General features: G+C 41.7%; 1 protein-coding gene and 1 long non-coding RNA gene across 3 annotated transcripts; both read right to left on the bottom strand.

Moving 5' to 3' along the window:
* Positions 1 to 339: 339 nt before the first annotated feature.
* Positions 340 to 3,084, bottom strand: LOC132524131 (uncharacterized). Its single transcript, XR_009541800.1, has 2 exons — positions 2,338 to 3,084; positions 340 to 906 (listed from the first exon to the last, which is right to left on the bottom strand). It is a non-coding gene; the product is annotated as an uncharacterized LOC132524131 (long non-coding RNA).
* Positions 3,085 to 4,254: 1,170 nt separating this feature from the next.
* On the bottom strand, positions 4,255 to 22,333 carry ZC3HC1 (zinc finger C3HC-type containing 1). Of its 2 annotated transcripts, none has more exons than XM_060155967.1 (10): positions 22,162 to 22,333; positions 20,569 to 20,680; positions 18,318 to 18,468; positions 17,464 to 17,547; positions 10,813 to 10,940; positions 9,652 to 9,809; positions 8,647 to 8,890; positions 7,607 to 7,849; positions 6,937 to 7,143; positions 4,255 to 4,697 (listed from the first exon to the last, which is right to left on the bottom strand). In XM_060155967.1, the coding sequence occupies exons 1-10, from the start codon at positions 22,305 to 22,307 to the stop codon at positions 4,629 to 4,631; spliced, it is 1,542 nt and encodes a 513-aa protein (XP_060011950.1). In that variant the 5' UTR covers positions 22,308 to 22,333; the 3' UTR covers positions 4,255 to 4,628. The 2 variants fall into 2 exon arrangements, with proteins under 2 accessions (XP_060011950.1, XP_060011951.1); XM_060155968.1 differs by having other exon boundaries at positions 7,607 to 7,819.
* Positions 22,334 to 23,931: the final 1,598 nt, after the last annotated feature.

The following is a 23,931-nucleotide window of genomic DNA, read 5'->3' as shown; positions in this document are numbered from 1 at the left end:
TAGGTACAAGTGGGAAAATTCCTTATAATGATGATTTATAATGCTATCTTTAAGATAGTAAACTAGCAAAATAAAAATTTTAGGCAATTTCCTTCTTTAAAAGAGTCTGCCGAAAGAAAAAAAATATTTTTCAAATAATCAAATCAGGAAAAGTGGGTTACCAGAAAGGTCAAACCAAACACTTCTAGAGGAACAACCCACAAGAAGAATGAATAACAGCCTCGGGTTGAAGTGATGTCCTAGTGTGTGGAAGAGAACAAACACTTTGGGAAATGAAGCTCATGAGCTCAATCCCATCTGTATTAGTCAGGATTCTCCAGAGAAATAGAACCAGTAGGATACATATAAAGAAACGTGTATTATATGAATTGGCTCAAGTGATTACGAAGCTGAGAAGTCCCATTATCCACCATATGCAAGCTTGGAGGCCCAGGAAACCAATGGTTCAGTCCCAGTCCAACTCCAAAGGCCCAAAAACCAGGAGCTCCGATGTCCCAGGGCAGGAGAAGATGAAGGTCCCAGCTCAAGAAGAGAGCAAATTTGCCCTTCCTCAGCCTTTCTGTTCTATTCAGGCTCGCAGTGGATTGGATCATGCCCACTTGCATTGTTGAGGGTGATCTTTTTTTTTTTTTGTCTGCATTGGGTCTTCGTTGCTGCACATGGGCTTTCTCTAGTTGCGGCGAGCAGGGGCTGCTTTTCATTGCAGTGCGAGGGCTCCTCATTTTGGTGGCTTCTCTCCTTGCGGAGCACAGGCTGTATGCATGGAGGCTTCAATAGTTGTGGTGCATAGGCTCAGTAGTTGTGGCTCACGGGCTCTAGAGTGCAGGCTCAGTAGTTGTGGCACATGTGCTTAGTTGCTCCACAGCATGTGGGATCTTCCTGGACCAGGGCTTGAACCCACGTCTCCTGCATTGACAGGTGGGTTCTTAACCACTGTGCCACCAGGGAAGTCCAAGGGTGATCTTCTTTACTAAGTTTACCAACTCAAATGCTAATCTCTTCTGGAAACATGCTCACAGACATATCCAGAAATAATGTTTTACCAGCTATCTGGTCATATTTAACCCAGTTAAACTGACACACAAAGTTAATCATCACCCCATCTGAGACCACCCATTGCTATTTGAAAGTATACTCAGTCCAGCCTCGTAGTATATTCACCATAAACTTGACAGGTAGTGTGGAGCCCTCAGGTACACTGTTAAACAGGCTGGCATTAAGATCCTTGCGAGATGCTGAGGTTGACAGCATCACTCTCTGTGGCTTTAGATTCTATAGGTTCTCAGCATTTGAAACAATGATCCTTGACTTTAATGCAATGAACCCTCCTCTCCTGACCTCTAAAACACCATTTCTAGACAGATATTTTTACATAACTGAACTCAAAATGTTAAAAATAAAACTACTATCTTCCCTCCCCACCTGAGTTCTCAATTTTTTTTTTTTGCGGTACGCGGGCCTCTCACTGCTGTGGCCTCTCCCACTGCGGAGCACAGGCCCCGGACGCGCAGGCTCAGCGGCCATGGCTCACGGGCCCAGCTGCTCCGCGGCACGCGGGATCCTCCCAGACCGGGGCACGAACCCCCATCCCCTGCATCGGCAGGCGGACTCTCAACCACTGCGCCACCAGGGAAGCCCTGAGTTCTCTATCTTGATTGGGCAGGCCACAAACCTCAAGACCATCCATGACTCCTCCATTCTTCCTCACGCCCAAACTGACGTTGAAGTCACCACTGACATTTCTATCAAGGCATCCATTTTTCCTGCCATCACACCTCACTCAGACTCCTGTCTCCCCTACTGCATGCTATATAGACAGCAGGATTATCTTCCTGAGCCTGAATGTCATTTCCCTGCTCAAAAATTCTTCAACGGCTTCCCTTTTCCCACAGATTCAAGACCAAAGTCCTCAGACTCCAAAGTCGCCCAACTTGTATTCTTTTATCCTTTCTCTTCTACTCAATGGAAAGCTCTAGCCACAGCAGAATACCTGCTCTTTAAAGAACATACGAAATTCTGCTCATTTGCTCAATGTTCCTTCAGCCTCAAATATCCTTGTATTTAGTGTCTACCATGTGCAGGGCAGTTTTAAGTGTTGAGATGATGAACAAGACAGACAAGGTCCCTGTCCTCATGGAGCATATATCTCCAGCTCATCTCCAAGGCCCAGGCCAAATCCACACCTTCCCCCCAGTTCTCTACAATTCCTTATATTCAAAAGATGAGAATTCTTTTATACTCCTGGAGTATTTAGCACTGTTTGTCTTGTGTAACATTTATGTACAAACATATCTTCCAGCCTGGACTATAAACACTTTCTTTTTTTTTTTAACTTACTTTTGGCTGTGTTGGGTCTTCGTTGCTGCGTGTAGGCTTTCTCTAGTTGTGGTGAGCGGCGGCTACTCTTTGTTGCGGTGCATGGGCTTCTCAATGCGGAGCACAGCCTCTAGGCTTCACTAGCTGTGGAATGCGGGTTTAGTTGCTCTGCGGCATGTGGGATCTTCCCGGACCAGGGGTCAAACCCATGTCCCCTGCATTGGCAGGTGGTTTCTTAACCACTGCGCCACCAGGGAAACCCCTGGACTATATACTTCTTGAGGGTGAAAACCAGGTGGTCACTCAACTTTGCATTATATAAGGGCTTGGACAGTGCCACACACATGGAAGAAACTTAATGTTTCTTGAGTCACATCAAGTCTATCCCAATCTGCTTCCATTTATGATTGAAAAAACACAAAACCAAAAAAAGTGTGGAACTTTGCCTATTTTAAAGAAAAGTAAAAACATCTTTTGGAGGGAGGTCAAAATCAAAAATTGTAATGGAAAGACAAAAGAAACAACCCCACATTATTATAAACTGAAACTTAGGCTTGTAGTCCATTTGAATACCTTGTGTTAATGATTTTACACTACTCCTTAAGAAATCGTGATCTAGAGGCTATGAGCTTCTAGTGAGCAGACTTCTACATAGTCACTTGTCAGCAAATGGCTTCCCACCCTGGGCCAGAAGTCTCATTCCTGTAACATTAGAGAGCTGCCCATTAACCAGCCTCTAAGGGGACCATGGAGACTGGAGAATGAACAGTCAAGCCTTTCATTAGTGCCAAAGGCAAAAGAGCACCCCTAGAAAAATAACTTGGAAGCAGCCTCTAACAGGCTTATCCACGGAGGAAGGCTTGATTTAGGAAAGATATCAACACTATTTACCCTTTTAAAAAGTCAGGATTGAAAAATGACAAATTTAAAATCTGACATATATGAGAAAAAGGGACTGTCCTTTAGACTAAAGAGATTTATGCAACCCATGATCTTGAATTGGATCCTGGTTTGGACAAATCAAATGTAAAGGACAGGGGCTTCCCTGGTGGTGCAGTGGTTGAGAGTCCACCTGCCGATGCAGGGGACACAGGTTCGTGCCCCGGTTTGGGAAGATCCCACATGCCGCGGAGCGGCTGGGCCCACGAGCCATAGCCGCTGAGCCTGCGTGTCCGGAGCCTGTGCTCCGCAACAGGAGAGGCCCGCGTACCACAAAAAAAAAAAAAAAAGAAAAAAAAATGTAAAGGCTATTTTTGGAACAATTGGGAATTTTGTATATGGACTGGGTATGAGATGATATTAAGGGATTATTAATTTTTGTTGGCTGTAGTACATAGAAAAAATGGTCTGTTTTTTAGAGATATAACCTAAAGTTTAGCATGGGTGGAATATTATATTACCTATGTTCTTTAAAATACTTCAGTATAAAAGAAGTTATAAAACCAACCAACCACAGTCACTAAAAGAAAGTACAACATTCTGGAGAATAGCTAGTTTCCTTCATGCTCACTTTCTCAATGGGTAGTCTATTCAGTTGGGGCAGGTCAGGGTCAGCTTCTCCACCATGGACACCAATGCTCTCCACCAGCAGTGAAAGAGCCTTGGGGAGCCCCACTCAGGGGAGCCTTGCATTAGAAGGCACATGGAGAGGGGTCTCTTCTGAAGAGTCTCTTATTCTGTTATTATCAAAGTGAAGAGAGAAAATTATCAGCTTACCATTCACTATAACACATCAGGAGATCTCCTGGTGATATAATGAACAATGTCTTGCCTCTGGTTTAGGAATACTTCTTCGACTAGAATCACAAATAAATTCCAGGCTTTGCAGCCAATCTGAAAACTGAAATTTTGCCTTTGTTTACTGCTCCACTGTAGTTTTCTCAGTCTCAGCTTCCTTTATGTCAGCCCATTAGACAAGGAGGAAAACAGTTCTCCAGCTGTGAGAATCTTAACAAATATTTTATTAACACATACTGATGTATTCCTGGGATATAAGAGTCCTCAAAACACTGCCCCCACTAAAGACACTAAAAATGCTCAAGTCCTGGGTCCTCAGTTGAGTTTTGTAACCACGCACTCCTTGAACAGAGCCAGGGTCGCCCTACCTCTCCCAGCCCACATCCCTGTGTTGCAAACAGGTTTTCCCCTCAGTCAGATGCAGATGATGACATACATGCCTTTGCAAGGGCAGGGGCTCCTTATGATTAAACCAGAATGGAGAAAAACTTAGCATCAGCTGCTCAAAAGGGAATTCAGGCTTCATTTTTCAAAGCCACTCATTCCACTTCTCTGCAGGAAGGGCTGGAATATCTTCAGGATGAGGATAAAGATTCCCACTGCCGGAATATTCGGAACACCTTCCTTGATTTCTCAGAGAGACTCTATAAATAGAAAAGCTCATTATTAGAGATTAAATTCTTTTATAGAGACAAAGGATGGGTAATAGCTTTAAGGTGTGGTCTGTAAATTTCTCCCACAATGATCTACATATGTCTAGGAGTGAGTAAAACCAGTTAATCTTATATTGTGCTACATATAATATACACCTAAAGCCAGACTAAAAATCAAGAAGCTTGAGTCTACTGTTAGATTACTGCTAACATACTCTGGAGCCTCTAAAATACGGCTTATGTCCTCCTCCAAGCATCCCTATGTGTCCTAATCTTTGAATGTGAGGATGACACTTGTGACCCAGCATCAGTGCAGCACACATTTTGCACTGATTTCGCGTCCGTGATGCTGAATTGGCCCTATTCATCATCTCTTGTGAACAAGGATTCATATTTACAAGATGCCGAGCTGGTGCTAATAGTATAATCTAAGGCCAAGGAATGAAACAAAATTAAATGACCCTTAAGAGTTTAAACTATGACCTTGGCCTTCTCAGACTCATGACTTAGCCAGCAGAGCTAATAATAGGAAGAATCTCACTGCCACTTGATCACGTCTGTGAAGTGACCTGAGATTCTGAGAAATGGTGTTACAGGAAGACAAAACAGTTCACTAAAAGATAAAAGTTCTCAGTGAAGCAGAACATGTGGTTCTCTCTGCCTTTGAGAGTCATAGTGAAAAGCACAGGGTCTCAGTGAGAGCACAAACATATCTAGCAAGATAATCCATAAAGTTCACTCTAATTTCTAACAGAAGATGACATTTTCACTGTTTTCTTATACTCTTTGTGGCTGAATGTCTCAATAAAATAAAGTTCCAGGAGGGAAGTTTGAACTCTTACTTGTGACTGAGGGCAATTTAGTTAGTTAATACAGTGACACAATTGAGAGATTTAAGTTGAAAAATAGTATAAACTTTTTTCTAACTTCAAGATCCTTTACTGCAGAGCTTCTAAGTTTTGTACTTCCCAGTCACAGCAGCTGTGGGGAATCTTAAAAGACAAGTTGTTAAAATGGACCTTCAAAGGTCCCGCGTGCCACGCAGTACGGCCAAAAAATAAATAAATAAATAAATAAATAAAATTAAATTAATTAATTTATCTTTGGCTGCAATGGGTCTTCGTTGCTGCATGTGGGCTTTCTCTAGTTGCGGCGAGTGGGGGCTACTCTTCGTTGCGGTGTGTGGGCTTCTCATTGCGGGCTTCTCTTGTTGCAGCGCATGGGCTCTAGGCATGCGGGCTTCAGTAGTTGTGGCTTGCAGGCTCTAGACCGCAGGCTCAGTAGTTGTGGCGCACGGCCTTAGCTGCTCTGCAGCATGTGGGATCTTCCCAGACCAGGGCTTGAACCCATGTCCCCTGCATTGGCAGGCAGATTCTTAACCACTGAGCCACCAGGGAAGCCCCTGAATGCACATTCTTGGGCGTCTAGCATCACTATAGCTCCCTCCAGTGGAATTCTGTGACCCTACAAAACCATGAATCTGGGAATGCTTCTGATAAACATCTGCTGGCAAGTATTATTTTACTTTGTCCTTGGAGGGAACAGAGGTCAGAAATTATTATATTTACACTAAGCAAGTTACATGGCAAATTTGGGAATGAGCCAGTAAAGGAAAGAGAATGCAGTTTTTGTGATTCCTTAATGCCCACCCTCCTCTCACTTCCGTCCTTTGCACAGAGCAAACACTTGAGTTGTTTTCTCAGCTGTCATGACGGGTTTGCATTTACCCACAAGTGTCACCAGCAGCAGTCATTACTGTGATGGCAGCTGAGGGTCAGTGCACAGGGGGCCGCGGAACACAGCAAAGTAACGTGCCCACCATAAGGAATGAAATCAAGGTCGTGGTGGCGGAGCACAGTGCTCCATCCTGACAGCTAAGTTAACTGGCCAGGCTCCAAGTGCAAGTGACAGTAACTCAGATGGAAAAAGCAGCTGCTCTGCAACACTAGCAGCAGCCTGTTATCCCTTTCTGTTTCTGTATTCCTTTTCTACTTCGAGTCATTTGAGTGGAGAAGACAAAGAATTTATCAGAATTCGGTGGAATGCCATATGCTAAACTGCAGAAAGAATGAACCAGTCCCATGCCTGTTCTCTAGGATGAACCCAGACTGTGTCTACCTTGACTTATGAAAGCTGTGGGCAGGCAGGGTGCTAATTATAGGACCAGCCTCCTCTCCTCATCCCATAAACAGGAAGTGCTGCACATGGTCAGGGCAATGGCTTATCTCACCATGGAGTCGGTTTCAGTTGGCTGGTTAGACTCTTTGTGGGCCAAGAGGATGTTCAGCACTGCCTTCCAGCCTGGCTCTGCCGGGGTGCTGGCATCTACCTCAGTTCCACCATTCTCCCTGGTTTCTTTTCCAAATGTGATATTCACCCAAGGACACCAGTCTCTATGCTGAGAAGTGGGATCAAAGAAGCTTCGGGAAGATGTGTCCTGAGAGAGGAGGAAGAGGAATCCGTGTTAATGAAGGGCAGATACTATGTAAGTTCAGGGAGGCATTGCTATAAATTGTCAACTCTAGAATCTCACAATGCCCACGTTTCTAGTCTTACGTTCTCCTTTAAACTTCGCCTATGTATTTCCCTCTCACTTTTAAAATTCTTTTACTCCCTTTGTGTTAAACCATCCCTTATCAGGTCTATCCTCTTTTCTCACTACTGTCCCTTGGGCAAGACAAATTTATTACATTGCCAGAAGATGTCCCAAAGAAACAAATGGCAAAACCATTAAATTTTTTTTCCCTCTGGTCACCCAACTGTCCCACCTTTAAACTTATTCTCATGGCCTCCTTATAGCCACAGGACCAGTCTCAGCTCATGCCTGCTTCTCTGTGCTGCATGGTGAGGGCTTGGGTGCTGCTGTGCTCAGGGGCCTCCACACATGCAGGCAGACTCACCGAGCTGCTGGAAGAGCAGAGGCGAGCCCGCTTGGCTCTCCGAAGAGGACTAGATGGCACTTCTAGGCCAGTGGCGTCTCCTGTTCCCATGCTTCGTGTCACTGGGCGGGTTCTGGGGGTGGGGCTAGCGGCCTCTGGCTCAGGACGGTCAACAGGACTGGAAGAGTCCAAGCTTCGAGTTCTAGAGACAATGGGACCTGGGCTCCTTTCAGCCTGAAGGAAAGGGGAGATGATGGAAGTACCCTAATGACATTAATGACTATGGTCAGGAGAAATATTTCTAGAAGCATGTGAAAGCTAATATTTTTAAAACTATAAGAATTTAGTTTCTGAACTGTTTACATAACTAAACTCTTCAAAGAATATTAGATTTCTATACAAAATAATGAATTTAGCATCTCCATTGCAACTGGTGATAAAGCCACTCTGTAATATTCTTGTCAATGCGGTTATAAGTGAAGTTTAACCTAAGTTAATTATACAACCTAAGTTAATTTCCAACTTTTCTGCCAACAACACTTTTGGTAAGAATGCTGTTTTTAAAAAGTCCACCCTGAGCGCTTCCCTAGTGGCGCGGTGGTTGAAAGTCCGCCTGCCGATGCAGGTCACATGGGTTCGTGCCCCGGTTCGGGAAGATCCCACATGCCGTGGAGTGGTTAGGCCCGTGAGGCCGCTGAGCCTCCGCGTCCGGAGCCTGTGCTCCACAATGGGAGAGGCCACAACAGTGAAAGGCCTGTGTACTGCAAAAAAAAAAAAGTCCACCCTAGGACTTCCCTGGTGGTCCAGTGGTAGTGCTTAAGACTCCACGTTCCCAATGCAGGGGGCCCGGGTTTGCTCCCTGGTTAGGGAATTAGATCCCACATGCTGCAACTAAGAGCCCGCATGCCGCAACTAAAAGATCCCACACACCTCAACGAAGATCCCATGTGCTGCAACTAAGACCCGGCACAGCCAAATAAATAAATATTTTTTAAAAAACAGAATAAAATTTGAAAAAATAAATAAAAAGTCCCCCCCAAACAAGCCAACTAAGTCTATACCTGCTCTGATCCTGGGGAAAACGTGGCATCCTGGCTCCGAGTCATCATCCTCCGAGGAGACTCAGGCACCAGAGAGAAGCGCTCTGGCCGGCACTCAGAGCCTGGGATGGGGGAGCTGGTCAGACCAAAGGACGCATCCAGGTCGGTCATGGATGACTCGATCTGCTGGAAGCCCCAGAGCCCCACCTTCCTCATACACTGTGAACATGTTATCAGGGAGAGCTGCATGGGTTCCAGCGAAGAACTAGGTAGGAATAGAAAAAAAAGTGCGTTTTCTCAGAGGATAACATTTTCAAGGGACTAAGCATAATGATCTGTGAGTATGCTTCATCTCATCAAACAAATCTCTGAAACAGGCCAGGGGACTGGGAACCACCTCCTCTCAGGGCCCCGTCCTCCGATCCTAGGACCCAGCTTCATCATCTCTCACGTATTTCCTACAGAAAGATCTAGGGGTCTTAGCATGCTCTCTATGGCAAGCCTATTTTAAAGGTAAGTTTTATAAATTTCTCATGTCCCTTTTAAAGTTTTTCTGTGTAAATGAAAAGTATTGCTTAATCTACCAAAGAAAGCATATTTAAAGTAAATCAAAATTGGTCTGACAGTCTTCTGTCTCAGAGGGAGTCTGCTGAACTGAGCAGCTGGAATGCAGACACCAACTTGGGGCCTAGAGGATTCCAGCTGGTGCTTCCTTCCGTACTTCCTATCAATTAAACTGATTTTTCCTTTCTAAAACTAGAAAGGAGCTTCACTGTTTATAGGAACACGAATTCCCAGCTGGGAAGTGATAGTAAAAGAAACAAAGTTCAGGCGTGTTCAAGAATTCCTGAGTTCTAATTCTGGTTTTGTTGCTAATTCTTTCTATCCCTCCTCCACCCCCTTAGTTTTTCTTTGTCACTGTTTTTCTCACAGGAAACACAACGTGATCTCCAAATGCTAAGAGTAACTGCTGTGTGTGGGTATATAATGTTGTCACAGTTTATGTCCCCAGGCAAATTCACTAACCTACACGCCCAGCCACACATGGAGAGAATACAGGCAGTGACATGGATTTGGATGATGTCTGAACCTAGTTTGGTTGCAGTTTTTCTCTCATCAGTTCCGTGATCAAGTTCATCTTCAAGCAGGTTCAGGAGAAGACTGATCTTGTCTTCTGTCAAGCACTACAAAGGAATCAAGAGAAAAGACTTAAAGTTTCAACCACCATGAAAAGTCATAGATAATGATGTACCTAGGTGATACAAGGCAAAAATCATGAAAAAAATGACAAACACGAAGACAATTCTCTTCATTGGAGAAGACTTACTTCCAGCACAGGCTAAGGTATCACACAGGAGCTTTCTGAACTGCCCTGGATCTGCTGATTGAGAAAGGGAGCAGTGTTTCTGGAACTACCACATCTTCTCTTAGTACTAACTTGTTTTCAAATTACCAATTGCATATTTTCCCTGAAACCTGTAAACTTCAAACCCAAATAATCACAACAGACTACTACTAATTTCTTGGCCTGGCAATGAATTTACTTTTGACACCACAAAAGACCTTGCCACAGTCTTTACTTTTGTTCTAAGAATAAGAAAGCATTATGACAGGGTGAAAAAACTTTCATTGACTAGAGACAGGAGGACATTTATAATAGGCATCAGAGGCTAACAGTTTGGTGCTAAAATCCATAATAGCTTCTCAACTTGAAGAAGCAAAATAATAGCTTCTATTTCCTACAGTAAAGTCTGTCTTGACAGAATACCCACAGGATGATGAAATGGGACAGTAAATATTCAGTTTCAAAGTGCAGATAGGACAGAGCATTTCAAAATTTCTATTTACAAGGGAAAAGGGAGTTTATAACTTCTCCAGCGCTTTCTTTTGGAAAATAGTATGCGATAAACCATATGAAGCCACATTTCAGTATCTTCTGTTAAATGTTTCAGTAACAAATTGAGATAAAATTGAATTTACGCCACTTAAAGAATCATATCTAAAAGTTTAAATGGAACTCACTTATTTAAACCCTCAAGTCCTCTTTACGGTAGAGATTGAAAAAGGTCAGTTAAGAGACAAACAAGTAGTTCTCTTCTTAGCTATCTGTAGCCTCTTGTCATTAAAAGAAATGCTTCATACTGGCGACAACTGAAGGCCACTGTATGCTAGTCAAGAAAAACTCACCATAGTTTTTAAGTCCTCTGGCCTCAGGGAAGGAAGCTGGAAGTCCAAGTGACAAAGGCTTTGAAAACGATCTAGGAATTCACTAACAAGAACCGCAGGTTCATCCAATGGCAACATCCCAAATCGATCTGTGGAAAAAGTAAACTGGGAGATTATATTGGTACAAATTATAAAAAATAAAAAGCATGTATAGAACAACAGGGGAAATGTAAATTGATGATATTCAATGATATTAAGAAATTAACAATAACACCTAGACTTGTGATAATCAATTAAAATAATGTAACTGAAGTGCTAAAAATAGTTCCCAGTGTACAGTAAGTGCTATGTATCACAGTAACTTCATCATTATTAATCACTTGTTTTTTAGGATTGTTTTAGGTATTGTTTTTAGGTTTAATCTCAGTAATGTTTTATTTTCCTTAAGGGCAGAGACAATATCTCACATAATTTACAGATTTCTCATTACTCCTACCAATAGATATATATATATATATATTTAAATTTATTTATTCTTTTTGGCTGTGTTGGGTCTTCGTTTCTGTGCGAGGGCTTTCTCTAGTTGCGGCGAACGGGGGCCACTCTTCATTGCGGTGCGTGGGGCCTCTCACTGTCGCGGCCTCTCTTGTTGTGGAGCACAAGCTCCAGATGCGCAGGCTCAGTAGTTGTGGCTCACAGGCCTAGTTGCTCCGCGGCATGTGGGATCCTCCCAGACCAGGGCTCAAACCCGTGTCCCCTGCATTAGCAGGCAGACTCTCAACCACTGTGCCACCACGGAAGCACCCAACAGATATTTGCTATTATTAAATAATATTAATTTTCTGATGCTAAAAGATCAGTTATCAGAGTACTGATTTTTATTTCTCAACAACAAAATGATTACAGTATGGTTTTTAACATCATTTGATAGAGCTAAACTTCTAGTACTTTTGGTCTTAAAATGATTACAATTTCTTGGGTCCCAGAATCAAATGCCCTAATATTTAAAATCCTTATCATCTCACTCTAATACTACACTTTGGTTCCTAGAAGCCCCATAATGCAATTTTCAAAAAAGAATTAATTTACTTGATGGGGGCAGGGAAATCCTTTCACAGTGTATATGTATATCAGATCACCACATTGCATACTTTTTAATAAATAAATTAATTAATTTATTTATTTTTGGCTGCGTTGGGTCTTTGCTGCTGCGCGTGGGCTTTCTTTAGTTGCGGCAAGCGGGGGCTACTCTTCGTTGTGCCGTGCGAGCTTCTCATTGCAGTGGCTTCTGTTGTTGCAGAGCATAGGCTCTAGGCGCACAGGCTTCAGTAGTTGTGGCACACGGGCTTCAGCAGTTGTGGCGCACGGGCTTAGTTGCTCCGCGGCATGTGGGATCTTTCCCAACCAGGGCTCGAACCCGTGTCCCCTGCATTGGCAGGCAGATTCTTAACCGCTGTGCTACCAGGGAAGCCCCCTGCATACTTTAAATATCTTACAATTTTGTCAATTATACTTCAATAAAGCTGGAAAAATAAACAATAAAAGAAAAAGAAATTACTGATTTTTTTGGATAGAGCTGTGATAGTACTTTTGTGATTATGTTTATTTTTTGGCCACACTGTGCAGCATGCGGGATCTTAGTTCCCAGACCAGGGATCAAACCCGTGCCCCTGCATTGGGAGCATGGAGTCTTAATCACTGGACCACCAGGGAAGTCCCTGTGATTATGTTTAAAAAGCAGAGTCTCAGGAAAGGTTTCTCAGAAGAAGTCAGGTCTAAGCTGAATTGGAAAGACCAACAACAGTGTGTAAAAGTAAAGCCCTAGAGGATAGCACATGTGGGGAATTCTAAATAGTCTCACAGGGTTGGAACACAGTATTCCTGTGGGGAGACTAGTCGGAGAGAAGGTTAAAGTATAGACAGCAGCCAGACCATGATTTTATTAATGTATGTGATGAGAAACTACTGGAAGATTTTTTTAAAAGGAAGAAGTGAAAGTGATATTATAGACAATATGTATTAGTTTAGAGCAGAGACTAAGGGGTCAGTCTGGATGCAAAGAAATAAGCTTAGCAGACATGAAGGTGATTTAAAATAGTAATCCCTCTAAGATATGAATGGCATAAGGATGGAGAGAAGGAGCATCAATTTTGAATGAAGGAACACTATCAAGCACACCAACATCTGCATAATGGGAGACACAGAAGAAGGGCAGGGAAAGGGGCAGAAAGAGTATTTGAAGACATACTAACTGAAAACTTCCCAAATTTTATGAAAAACAGTAATCTATACATCTAAAAGCTCAAAATCTGTGTAAGCAGAGAAGGGAAGAGCGAATATGCTAAATAGAATCAGAGTAGGTAGGAAGTGTACCAAGTACAGGAAGGATTGATTAGCACTTGTGATGACACATAACTTGGGGAAAAGGGTGTTCGAGTTACAGTCACACACAACAATCATGTACAAAGATGGTTTGACAGGAGGTTCTAAAATGAATAAGCTAGTTTTCCCAAATGGAAAGTTAACTAGATAAACACTATCCCTCATCTCCTAGAAGACTAAAATTTTAGATGGCCCTACTTATTATAAAGCTTCAAACATGCTACATGTGACAACATGGATTAATTAAAAAAAAGTTGACTCCCCCTACAAAAGTAGGTTGCAGAATATATATAGAATGATAACATTCATAGAAAATTTTAAAACAAATAAATAGTGCCATATATATTGCTTCTAGATACATGTAAATGTTGTAGACATAGAAACCATGTAAGCAAATCATGGACACCAAATTCAGGATAGTAGTTATTACAGGACAGGGAGGCAGGGAATGAGATTGGGGAAGACTACACAGCTGTATCTGTAATTCTTCCTGATTAACAGAAAGAAAGCAGGGGGGGTGGTTTTGCAAGGATAGCAAAATGTTAGTATTAGGTGGGGTTGGGTGGTAGATACAGAGATGTTTCTTATATTATTATTATCTACAATTTTTTCTATACTTGAAACACTCCACAATCTTAGAAATTACTCAAGAAGTTAAAAATAAAACAAAGAGACACTTTCTATATTCAAGGGTAACAAAATATTCCTTAAGAGTTTATCAAATTATTTAAAGTTGGGACTTCCCTGGTGGTGCAGTGGTTAAGAATCCGCCTCCCAATGCAGGGGACACAGGTTCGATTCCTGGTCTGGGAAGATCCCACATGCCACAGAGCAACTAAGACCGTGTGCCACAACTACTGAGCCTGCGCTTTAGAGCCCGTGAGCCACAACTACTGAGCCCTCGTGCCACAACTACTGAAGCCCGCGTGCCTAGAGCCCGTGCTCTGCAACAAGACAAGACACCGTGATGAGAAGCCCGCGCACCACAACAAAGAGTAGCCCCCGCTCGCCGCAACTAGAGAACGCTTGCGCACAGCAATGAAGACCAAACGCAGACAAAAATAAACAAATAAATTTTAAAAAATTATTTAAAGTTGTTGCAAGCAACCAAATACGTCAAAAAAGTCATTAATTTTAAAAGATGCATCATTTTACTAGAAAAGTCAGGTAATAAAAAACTGAAATCAATGAGAAAGGTGTGGACTTTAAAAAAGTGAGGTTTAATAATAAAACGGAAACACGTCCTGATGACCAGTGGCTTTGGTTTAACAAAACTTGGGAGAAGAAACCAGGTCCCAACACCTATCTGATCATCTTCTAATTCAGGATTTGGTCTGATTGCTACAACCCTAAGAAAGTACCACTAAAAACCTATGAAGGGAAAAGAGTGAACAGAGAAGAAATTAATCCCATCATGAAAATGTCTTCACATAAGTTTAAATATGTGTTTTACAATTAATGTATGTGTGTATTTTGTCTACTTTAAAGTATATGATATGCTCAAAATAATCAGTCCTAATAAATTAGTAATTGCAATTTAAAATGTTTACAGTGATTTAATTTAGTTTGTAATTATTGGTAAATGTTAGAAAAAAATTACCTTCACAATTTTATTAGATATGCTTAATAAATGCAAGCATTAAAGTATAAATAGTTGAGGTTTTCTTTTCTCCACACAAAAGTCTCTTGAATGTTAAAAAAACAAATCAAGGGGGCTTCCCTGGTGGCGCAGTTGAGAGTCCACCTGCTGATGCAGGGGACACGGGTTCGTGCCCCAGTTCGGGAAGATCCCACATGCCGCGGAGCGGCTAGGCCTGTGAGCCATGGCCGCTGAGCCTGCGCGTCCGGAGCCTGTGCTCTGCAATGGGAGAGGCCACAACAGTGAGAGGCCCGCGTACCGCAAAAAAAAAAACAAAAAACAAATCAAGGGATGATATAATTGGAAGGTCATATTTGAGATCTATTTAGGAGGTAGAATGGATAGGACCAGCTGGTGATGATAAGGAGGGGCATCTAAGGTGACTTTCAGGTTTTTGGGTAGCATAACTGGAGGGGGAGGTAAGTAACATCTACCAAGATGGAGACAACATAAGAAGTGAATAAAGTTTTAAGCATAAGATGAAGAAATCAGTTTTGTATATTTTGAGTTCTAGGTACCTGTAAGATTTTAAGTGGAAATGTTTAGAAGGTAGTTGAAAATATGAGTCAAGTTCTAAAGAGAGATCTGAATAGAAGTCAGAAGTCTTCAAGTAGGTGGTAGCTGAAGTCACAAATGGGACCAAGAAAGTAGAGTGTATTGTACAACATGGGAAATACAGCCAATATTTTGTAATAACTATAAATGGAAAGTAACCTTTAAAAATTGTACAAAAAAATTAAAATGCAAAAAAAAAAAGAAAGTAGAGTGCATGGTAGCAAGAGTTCGCAACCACCAACATAGGCCTTAGCAGATAGAGAATCTATCTCTGCCCTGGGTGCACTGGACAGAGAAGATTCAAATACGCATAGGACTGAGTTTTGTTATACTACACCGTGAAACAGCTAGGCCAACAGCAGGAAATCCTTGTTATACAGTCATTTTCACTTTAAAAATTTTATTTCTTAATAATTCCTTTTCTATCACCTCTTCATATATCAGTAGATGGCACTCTACGGTCACTTCCCAACTATTTTTTCCTCTTAGTGGTCACTCATGGAATATTCCTGGGCATCAGTGACCCTGGAATTAGCCTGAGCTGTCCTACTGAAATAAAAAACATACCTACATGGAGCTGGTCCTGTCAAGCATGAAATATATGAATTAATAGTGCTGCACTGTAAACATGGGTCCAAAGAGTTTTGTCCCTGGTCTTGGTGAGCCCCCTGGCGGGCTCGGCTGTTGAAGCTGGTTACTCAGCAGGAATATGCCAACATGGCCAACAAAATAAAAGCAAATCCCACTTGAGACTACGTCTTGGGCTCCCTTGTTCTGAAGCATTTTGTGCACACATCAGTGGTTTCTGATTCGAGAGAGAGTGCGTACTGCCACAGCCCTTACACGAGAAGGACAAGAGGAGCCTGCACCTGGCCTCTCCAGACCCCTTACCATGGGGCAGTCTTTGGCTGTGATGATATCCTTACTTCAGTGCTACTGATATATTGTGCTGTTTTACTGTAATAAACTGTAGATTTGTAATCACTCTCATGTGGGGTCCTGTGAGTCTTCTTTAGCAACTGAACCATATTTAACTGCCACCGTTAGTGCCATTAGTGTACCAGGAAGCCTGGGTAGAACATGGGGCTGTTTGCTCTGGTGGGAAAAGCAGAGAGTCTGAGATCAGATAAAACCATGGTCATGGCTCCTCACTAGCTGGTTTTAAGACTTCTGATTCTTGGGACTTCCCTGGTGGCACAGTGGTTAAGAATCTGCCAGTCAATGCAGGGGACACGGGTTTGAGCCCTGGTCCGGGAAGATCCCACATGCCGTGGAGCAACTAAGCCCGTGCGCCACAGCTACTGAGCCTGTGCTCTAGAACCTGCGAGCCACAACTACTGAGCCTGCGCGCCTAGAACCCGTGCTCCACAACAAGAGAAGCCACCGCAATGAGAAGACTGCGTACCACAACACAGAGTAGCCCCTGCTTGCCACAACTAGAGAAAGCCCGCGCGCAGCAACTAAGACCCAATGCAGCAATAAGCAAGCAAACAAACAAATAAATAAATAAAATAGTAAAAAAAGAAAGATTTCTGATTCTCAGTTTCCTCACCTAAAAATCAGGTTGATATCTACCTCCCAGGGCCCCTGAGAGGATTAAATTGGATAATGTATGTATGATTAAACCTTTGGCATGTCAAATGCACTTAATAAATAACACAATAAGTGAATGAATATTAGTTCTCTTGTAAAGCACAAATAGACAGGAGGAAAAAGAAACTTCAAAGGCTAGATTTTCTCAAAGAAATAGACAATATGAGAAACGCAATGACCAGGGGTGGGGATGAACTGGGAGATTGGGATTGACATATATACACTAATATGTATAAAATAGATAACCAATGAGAACCTGCTGTATAGCACAGGGAACTCTACCCAATGCTCTGTGGTTACCTAAATGGGAAGGAAATCCAAAAGAGGGGATATATGTACACATATAGCTGATTCACTTCGCTGTACAGCAGAAACTAACACAACATTGTAAAGCAACTATACCCCAATTAAAAACAAATAAACAAACAAGCAAAAAAACAAAACAAAAGAACCCCGCATTGACCAAGAAGAGATGGTAAATGGGAAATTTTGTAAATAAGTACCTGGAGAGGGGCTGTCTGGCCAGAAACAGAACTTCTCATGGGCAGTACACAAGGCTTTCTTCAGCTCAGCACATCGTTCCTTATCTGAAACCCGAATAGATAACAATGCCTTAAAAACAATGTCTTATATAGATTCAAAATCCAATGACCAAAAGCCTTTAAGAGTATAGATACAACTAAGAATTAAAATAACTCAGAAAAATTTTAAAGATATGAAATATTAGCAACTGAATCATCTTAATATTTTTCACAAAACAAGTTCTAAATCAAGATTCTGAAAGCAATAACAAAGGAGATATCATGTATCTTATAAGGCAGGCATTCCAAAATGTGAGCCTTCATAAAAGTCCTGTGTCTCTTAGCCTAAGTATAAATTTCGGAACTATAAAATAAACATACTGCTGTTAGTTTCCCAGAATACACAAAGTCAGGTTCACTCTAAAGTAGCTGAGCTTTAAAAAAAAAAAAGTAATGACTAAAGCTAGTAATTAGGGTGAAGACAATCACAAATTCACCTTGTTATATACAGAAGTACACATTCTTTGATCAAACACAAGTGACTGGTCATTTCAGAAAAACTAGTATAGGGCTTCCCTGGTGGCGCAGTGGTTGAGAGTCCGCCTGCCGATGCAGGGGACACGGGTTCGTGCCCCGGTCCGGGAAGATCCCACATGCCGCAGAGCAGCTGGGCCCGTGAGCCATGGCCCCGAGCCTGTGCGTCCGGAGCCTGTGCTCCGCAACGGGAGAGGCCACAACAGTGAGAGGCCCGCGTACCACAAAAAAAAAAAAAAAAAGAACCTAGTATAGATGTCTTTTGAATATGGAGAAAAATGTAATTTGTACTTTATACTTACATCTGTCAAAATCAAAAGCTGGTTGTAAAGTGGCACAGAGAAAAGCTTGACAGCTGGAACACTTCAGCATATCACATTCAACTGTGATCCAGCCATATTTTGCACAGACCAGTGGAGACAGCTCAGGGGGCTTACCTGCCCATTTCAAAGAGTATTCACATTAAGAAAAACAACATGCATGTACATTAAAATGAACAAGTCAGAAATGAAAACTTTAACTCAATGTATATAGGAATAAACACATTAAGAGGAAAAGCAACAGGAAGCCCTATGTATTTTATATGTTTAAAATGTTTATTTTATTACTGGTTGTGGGGTACAGTAGAAAAGCCATTCGCTTTTGCTTAATATGAAATACTAGGGATTTGAAAACACTAGTGAAAGCACTGGGATTTGCCTAAGCAGTAAGGGATGGTGAAGGTCAAACAAGCTGAAATATTTTATCACTCATCTCTGCTCTCCTATTGTATCACATCCACTTTTGCCTTCTGAAGAATAAAGTCAGTAAAATTAATAATATTCATTATTCCTCCCTACCCCAAATTTGATTGTTATATACTAACGTGTGTGTGGTATGTGTGTTTTAAGTAAGCTGAGAGCATCAAGAGCATCTGTAAGTATGTGCATGGGAAATATGTCCTAAAATATTTATTGATCTTTAATATTCAACACTCAGCTTTTTCTATTTTACCTATAAAGCTCTTGTTTTACAGAGCACAGGAAAAAAAAAGGATAAAACATAAAAGATGCAGGAAAGTTCTATATTTTTACAAGGGATATAGGAACTTGAAAACATTCTAATAGCAGCAAAAGGAGGACTGAAGGCTAGAAACAGAATCTAAATATAAATGTTAAAGGAGTTTGGATTATGTAGAATAAAAGTAATAGAATCACTTAACTAGCTTAAGTTAAATAAATAATTATTATATCAAAGTGGCAATCAATTTATATCCAATGGGAACAAAAAAACAACAAAAGAAAATGATTTTAAATGCTTTGTCAATATCAGGAATTAATCCAAGGAACAGGAGTAGAAGCATGGTTAAAATACTTTCCCCTTCCTGAACAATTCAGTCCTAAAGCCACCAGGTGGTGAGCAAGGAAGAGGATTAAGCCAGGAGGTGGGAAGACAGCTCATCGCATGGTGTCAAAAGCCAAAAAAAAAAAAGCCAAGTCGGGTAAAGAGGGAGTCCATACAGAGGAGGGCCTACCTTGGGGTGCTGTAGCCAAGTGGGGTGTAAAGAGCATCTACATGGGGCTCCCACTCACCAAATCAGGGGCAACTGGAATCTCAAAATATATAATAGTAATGGATTATGACCCATTGAATAAAAAAGGAAATCATGAGCGCATGCTGCTACAATAAGTTACATAAAGTTTGATGAGGAATGTGATATTTACATGGTTTCAAAGCACATCCCCACAAAAGTTTAATTACAAAGGAGGAAAACGCTACTTTACAATGGAAAACACGACAGACACTCCCTTAATCAATTGATCAAAATGATGATCGAGGGTAAAGGGACAGATCAAAATCATGTGCCACCTGACAGGATGCAATGAGAACACAGCGTTACTTCTGTGATATTCCTACATAACCTGAATCTAATCATAATGAAACATCAGACAAATGCAAGTTGAGATACACTCTATAAAATAACTGGCCTATAATCTTCAAAAGTATCAAGGTCATGAAATTCAAGGAAAAACTGAGGATTCTCAACTGGATCCTTTTGCTATAAAGAACATTATTACTACAATTGATGGAATGATTATGATGTAAGGGTTATATGGCAGTAATTTATTATGTGAATTTCCCAATTTTGATGGTTTCATTGTGGTTATGTAAGAGAAAGTCCTTGTTTGTGGGAAATATTTGGGGGTAATGAGGTGTCACTTTGGCAACTTACTTTCAAGTACTCACATGGAAGTTCTTTGTAACCTGTGCAATCTTTCTATAAGTCTGTAATTGCTTTAAATTAAAAACACTCTAGCAAATAGAAAATGGCAAAAGTGATGTGATGTCAGTTGAGACCTAGCTTCTATCTTGCTCTCTCTTGCTTGCTCACTCTGACTGAAGCCCGCTGCCATGTTGTGAACTATCCCTGTGAAGAGCCCATGGAACTCCAGCCAAATTTCTTACCAAGTTTAATTCTAAAAATTAAAAACATCAGAGAAAGTGGTGTTACTCATAGAAGAATAATTCCAGAAGCAGGCAGAAAGTGCAACTCACTCAAACCAAAAAGGATATAGAAAAGGTTTCCACTCTGCTAAAGAAGGCTTCTTTGCTTCTAGATTCCAATGGAGGTTCTTCTGCTCGGGGTGATCCATTAACTGACTGGAGTGTGGCAGATGTGTCCTTCCTAAAATAAAGTGGCAGAACTATTGGTAATCCTTTCAAGGTATCACTTTGCCTAAACGTTTTTTATCTAGCTTCTCTGCACATTGCATCATCAATCACGCCACTGTGGATTTTAACGTTTCTAAATATCATTTCAGTCAGGTAATTTTTCTGTTTAACACTGTCAATAGTTTCACAATACTTACTAAGCAGAATCCAAATTCTTCAGACTGGCATTCAAATCTCTACAGTTTGGCCATAACTAAGTTTCAAGCAATTTCTACCTTGACCATGCTCCACTAATCCTATACTGGCAAACTATGCTACCTCACTCATTGCTCTCCAACAGTATTTTGCATAATTTTTGTAAACACAAAACAAGACTCAAGGCTTCTGTGCATTATCCAATTTGAACCATTTAGAAATTTAACTATTTTAACAGCAGAAAATGACAATTTTGATATTTCTACCTGGATTGATCCTTGCTATGCACTTCTTCCCCAAAGGAACTAATTTGAAAATTTAAATCAAAGTAAAGAATTTTAGCTATTTCATGAAAAAATTCAAGGAGAAAAAAAGCAGCAAAACAATTCTTTTATATTCAGTGAAAGGCATTTCAACAGCACCTGGGAAGTTTAGAGGGAGGAACTGCTGAAGACAAAAGTAATTTTAATAAAAGTAAGATTACACCAAGTATTATAACTCAAAATAAAGTAATTTATTCTAAGAATCCTTCTGAGAGTGACAGCCTCAGGGAGGTGTGGATCTTGCAAAAAATTCAAAGCTTCCATAAACTTGGATAGAAAAAAATGACATTTATTTTGGTAACCTCTAACTGAAATGTAGCATTTCCCTCCATTATGAATGAAGATAATTTAAAAAACCACACTAGCATCAGCAGTACCTGTAAATTTGTCATCAATGGAAATCACAGGTATTTTGTCACCACATTATGGTTGTTGCACATGTTTTGAAATACCGTTTATGCTCTCGCTACTTCAAAATTATGGTAGATAACAGACCTATTACTAGATATTATTTAACTCTTAAATAATGAAGCGTTTTACTGCATCACTTTTTTCTTTTACTTCTTGATAACTGCATTCCAACGTAATTGGTATCCTTTATAATCCTATGTAATTTACCTTATGCATTTAAAAATATAATTCTCAGAAGGTGTTCATAAACTTTACCAGGCTGCCAAAGGTGTCCAGGACTTAAAAAGGTTAAGAAGTCTAAGAGAAATCAGGTGCGCATATTCAGTTCGCGGTCCTGTCTTTTTCCTTCCTCCCAAAACCTGTCTTAAGGCAAAATTGCGCCCAGTACCTCCCGAGCAGAAGATTAAAGCCGACTGAGCGAAGGAACCCCAGTCTCTTCAAGATCCCGAGTCGCAGCCATTCCCATCGTCCGAGTTACAGACCCAGGGTATCCTACCCTGGCCTGAGTCCCCCAAACCCTGTCCAATCCGCCGTCGCTAGACCCAGGGTGGACTCGCGGACTCACGTTTCGGCGCCTCCCTCTTCCGGGGCAATCCCCTCATCTATCAGCTGCCGGACTTTCTGGGGAGTCTCTTCTGGAGAGCGAACAACCGCACTACAATTCTTTTCGACCCCCGCGGCAAACGTTGGCCCCTCAGTGGGCGCCGCCATCTTGGTCCGTTTCCGAGTTGCTTCCCCGCGCGTATGAAGGCTCAGGAACTTCCGTTCTGAGCTGTTAGGATCCTCTTTTGGCTTCCCACGCGTTGGCCCAAGCAACCTGCCGGGCGTCAGCGCCGGGCCCAGCCCTTCCTGGCCATTTTAGAACGAGGTAGGGACTTCCCTGGCGGTCCAGTGATTAAGACTTGCATTGCAGGGGGTGTGGGTTCCATCCCCTGGTCGGGGAGCTTAGATCCCGCATGCCCTGCGGCGTGGCCCAAACAAACAAACCCGAGGTAGACCCTCGCGGGAGGGCTCTGGTTAAACACCAAGATTAGTCGTTTCCTTTATGTACGAGCATACTTGGCTTGATAAGAGGTTTTTAGAGCGCTGTCTCTCCGAGTTCAGCAGGGTTGAGGGGCCCAATTTAGTCTTAAAGTAATTAACTGATAAGACTCTGCTAAGTTTATCTTTTTACATGTGAGGGAATGGCGACAGTCACTTGAGAGTAAATAATTTAGAATCCTTAGAAACCGTGTTACGGGTGGGTTTAGAAGTCTGGCGTTTGCCGTTATCGAACACTTCTTCCCTGCTTTGTCCAAAAATTATTTATTGAGGGTGTCCTACTGACGCTGTCCTCGGCGCTGGCAATGACAGCAGTGAATAAAGGAGACGTAATTTTTAGTGGAGTTAGACATTAAAAAAATACGTTTTCCTGAACTTTTGAAATTACAAGTGCTCCAAAGAAATCCCAAGGGTTAGGGTTAGGGTAAAGGAGGACCTAATTCAGTCTACAGATTCTCCTGAGAGCATCTGTGCTGGAGTTAAAATAGATGAGATTGTGGGAAAGAGATCTACACAGACTCTAACAGCATCCCAAACTGGAAGGAGTTTGCCTCATATAATAAACAGAAAAAAGAGACTGATGTGACTGAGCAATGGGCAAAGGTAAAAGTGGGGCCACCCCCCCAACCCCCCCCACACACACCCCGCCAGCTCACTCTCTGTGGGCTCCTAACTTCAGTAGTTGTTCCCGCCCACCAGGACTTTCAGCCTATTGATCTCAGCCTTTCCATTGTTCCGAACAACACCACCTTATTTCTTCTCTCCTTAGCCAGCTTCAGTTCGATGCCAATCATTATCATCATTCCTTTGCAAAATTTGCATATGGACAGAGAATTAGTTAATATTAAAGACTTATTTAGTTTTGTTATATGTGATAATGGCACTGTGATTATGGTTTTTAAAAGTCCTTACTTTTAGGGGTTAGGACTGGTGGTTTAGGGGTTAGGACTCGGTACTGTTACTGCTGAGGACTCGGTACTGTTACTGCTGGTGGACCCAGGTTCCATCCCTGGTTGTGTAACTAAGATCCCACAAGCCTCTTGTCATGGCCAAAAAAAATCCTTACTTATAAGAGATACGTCTTGAGGTGTTTATGGGTGAACTAGTATGATGTCTGGGATTTGCTTTAAAGTTCTGGAGGAAAAGAAAATGTGAGGAGAATAGATGAAAAAAAAATTTTTTAATGTTTATTTATTTACTTATTTGGCTGCTCCAGGTCTTAGTTGCAGCACTTGGGATCTTTACTTGCGGCATGCATGCAGGATCTAGTTCCCTGAACGGGGATCCAACCTGT

The sequence above is a fragment of the Lagenorhynchus albirostris genome, chromosome 8 (assembly GCF_949774975.1).
Source record: "Lagenorhynchus albirostris chromosome 8, mLagAlb1.1, whole genome shotgun sequence".
Taxonomy (NCBI): domain Eukaryota; kingdom Metazoa; phylum Chordata; class Mammalia; order Artiodactyla; family Delphinidae; genus Lagenorhynchus; species Lagenorhynchus albirostris.
This window is presented reverse-complemented; position numbering and strand designations above follow the sequence as displayed.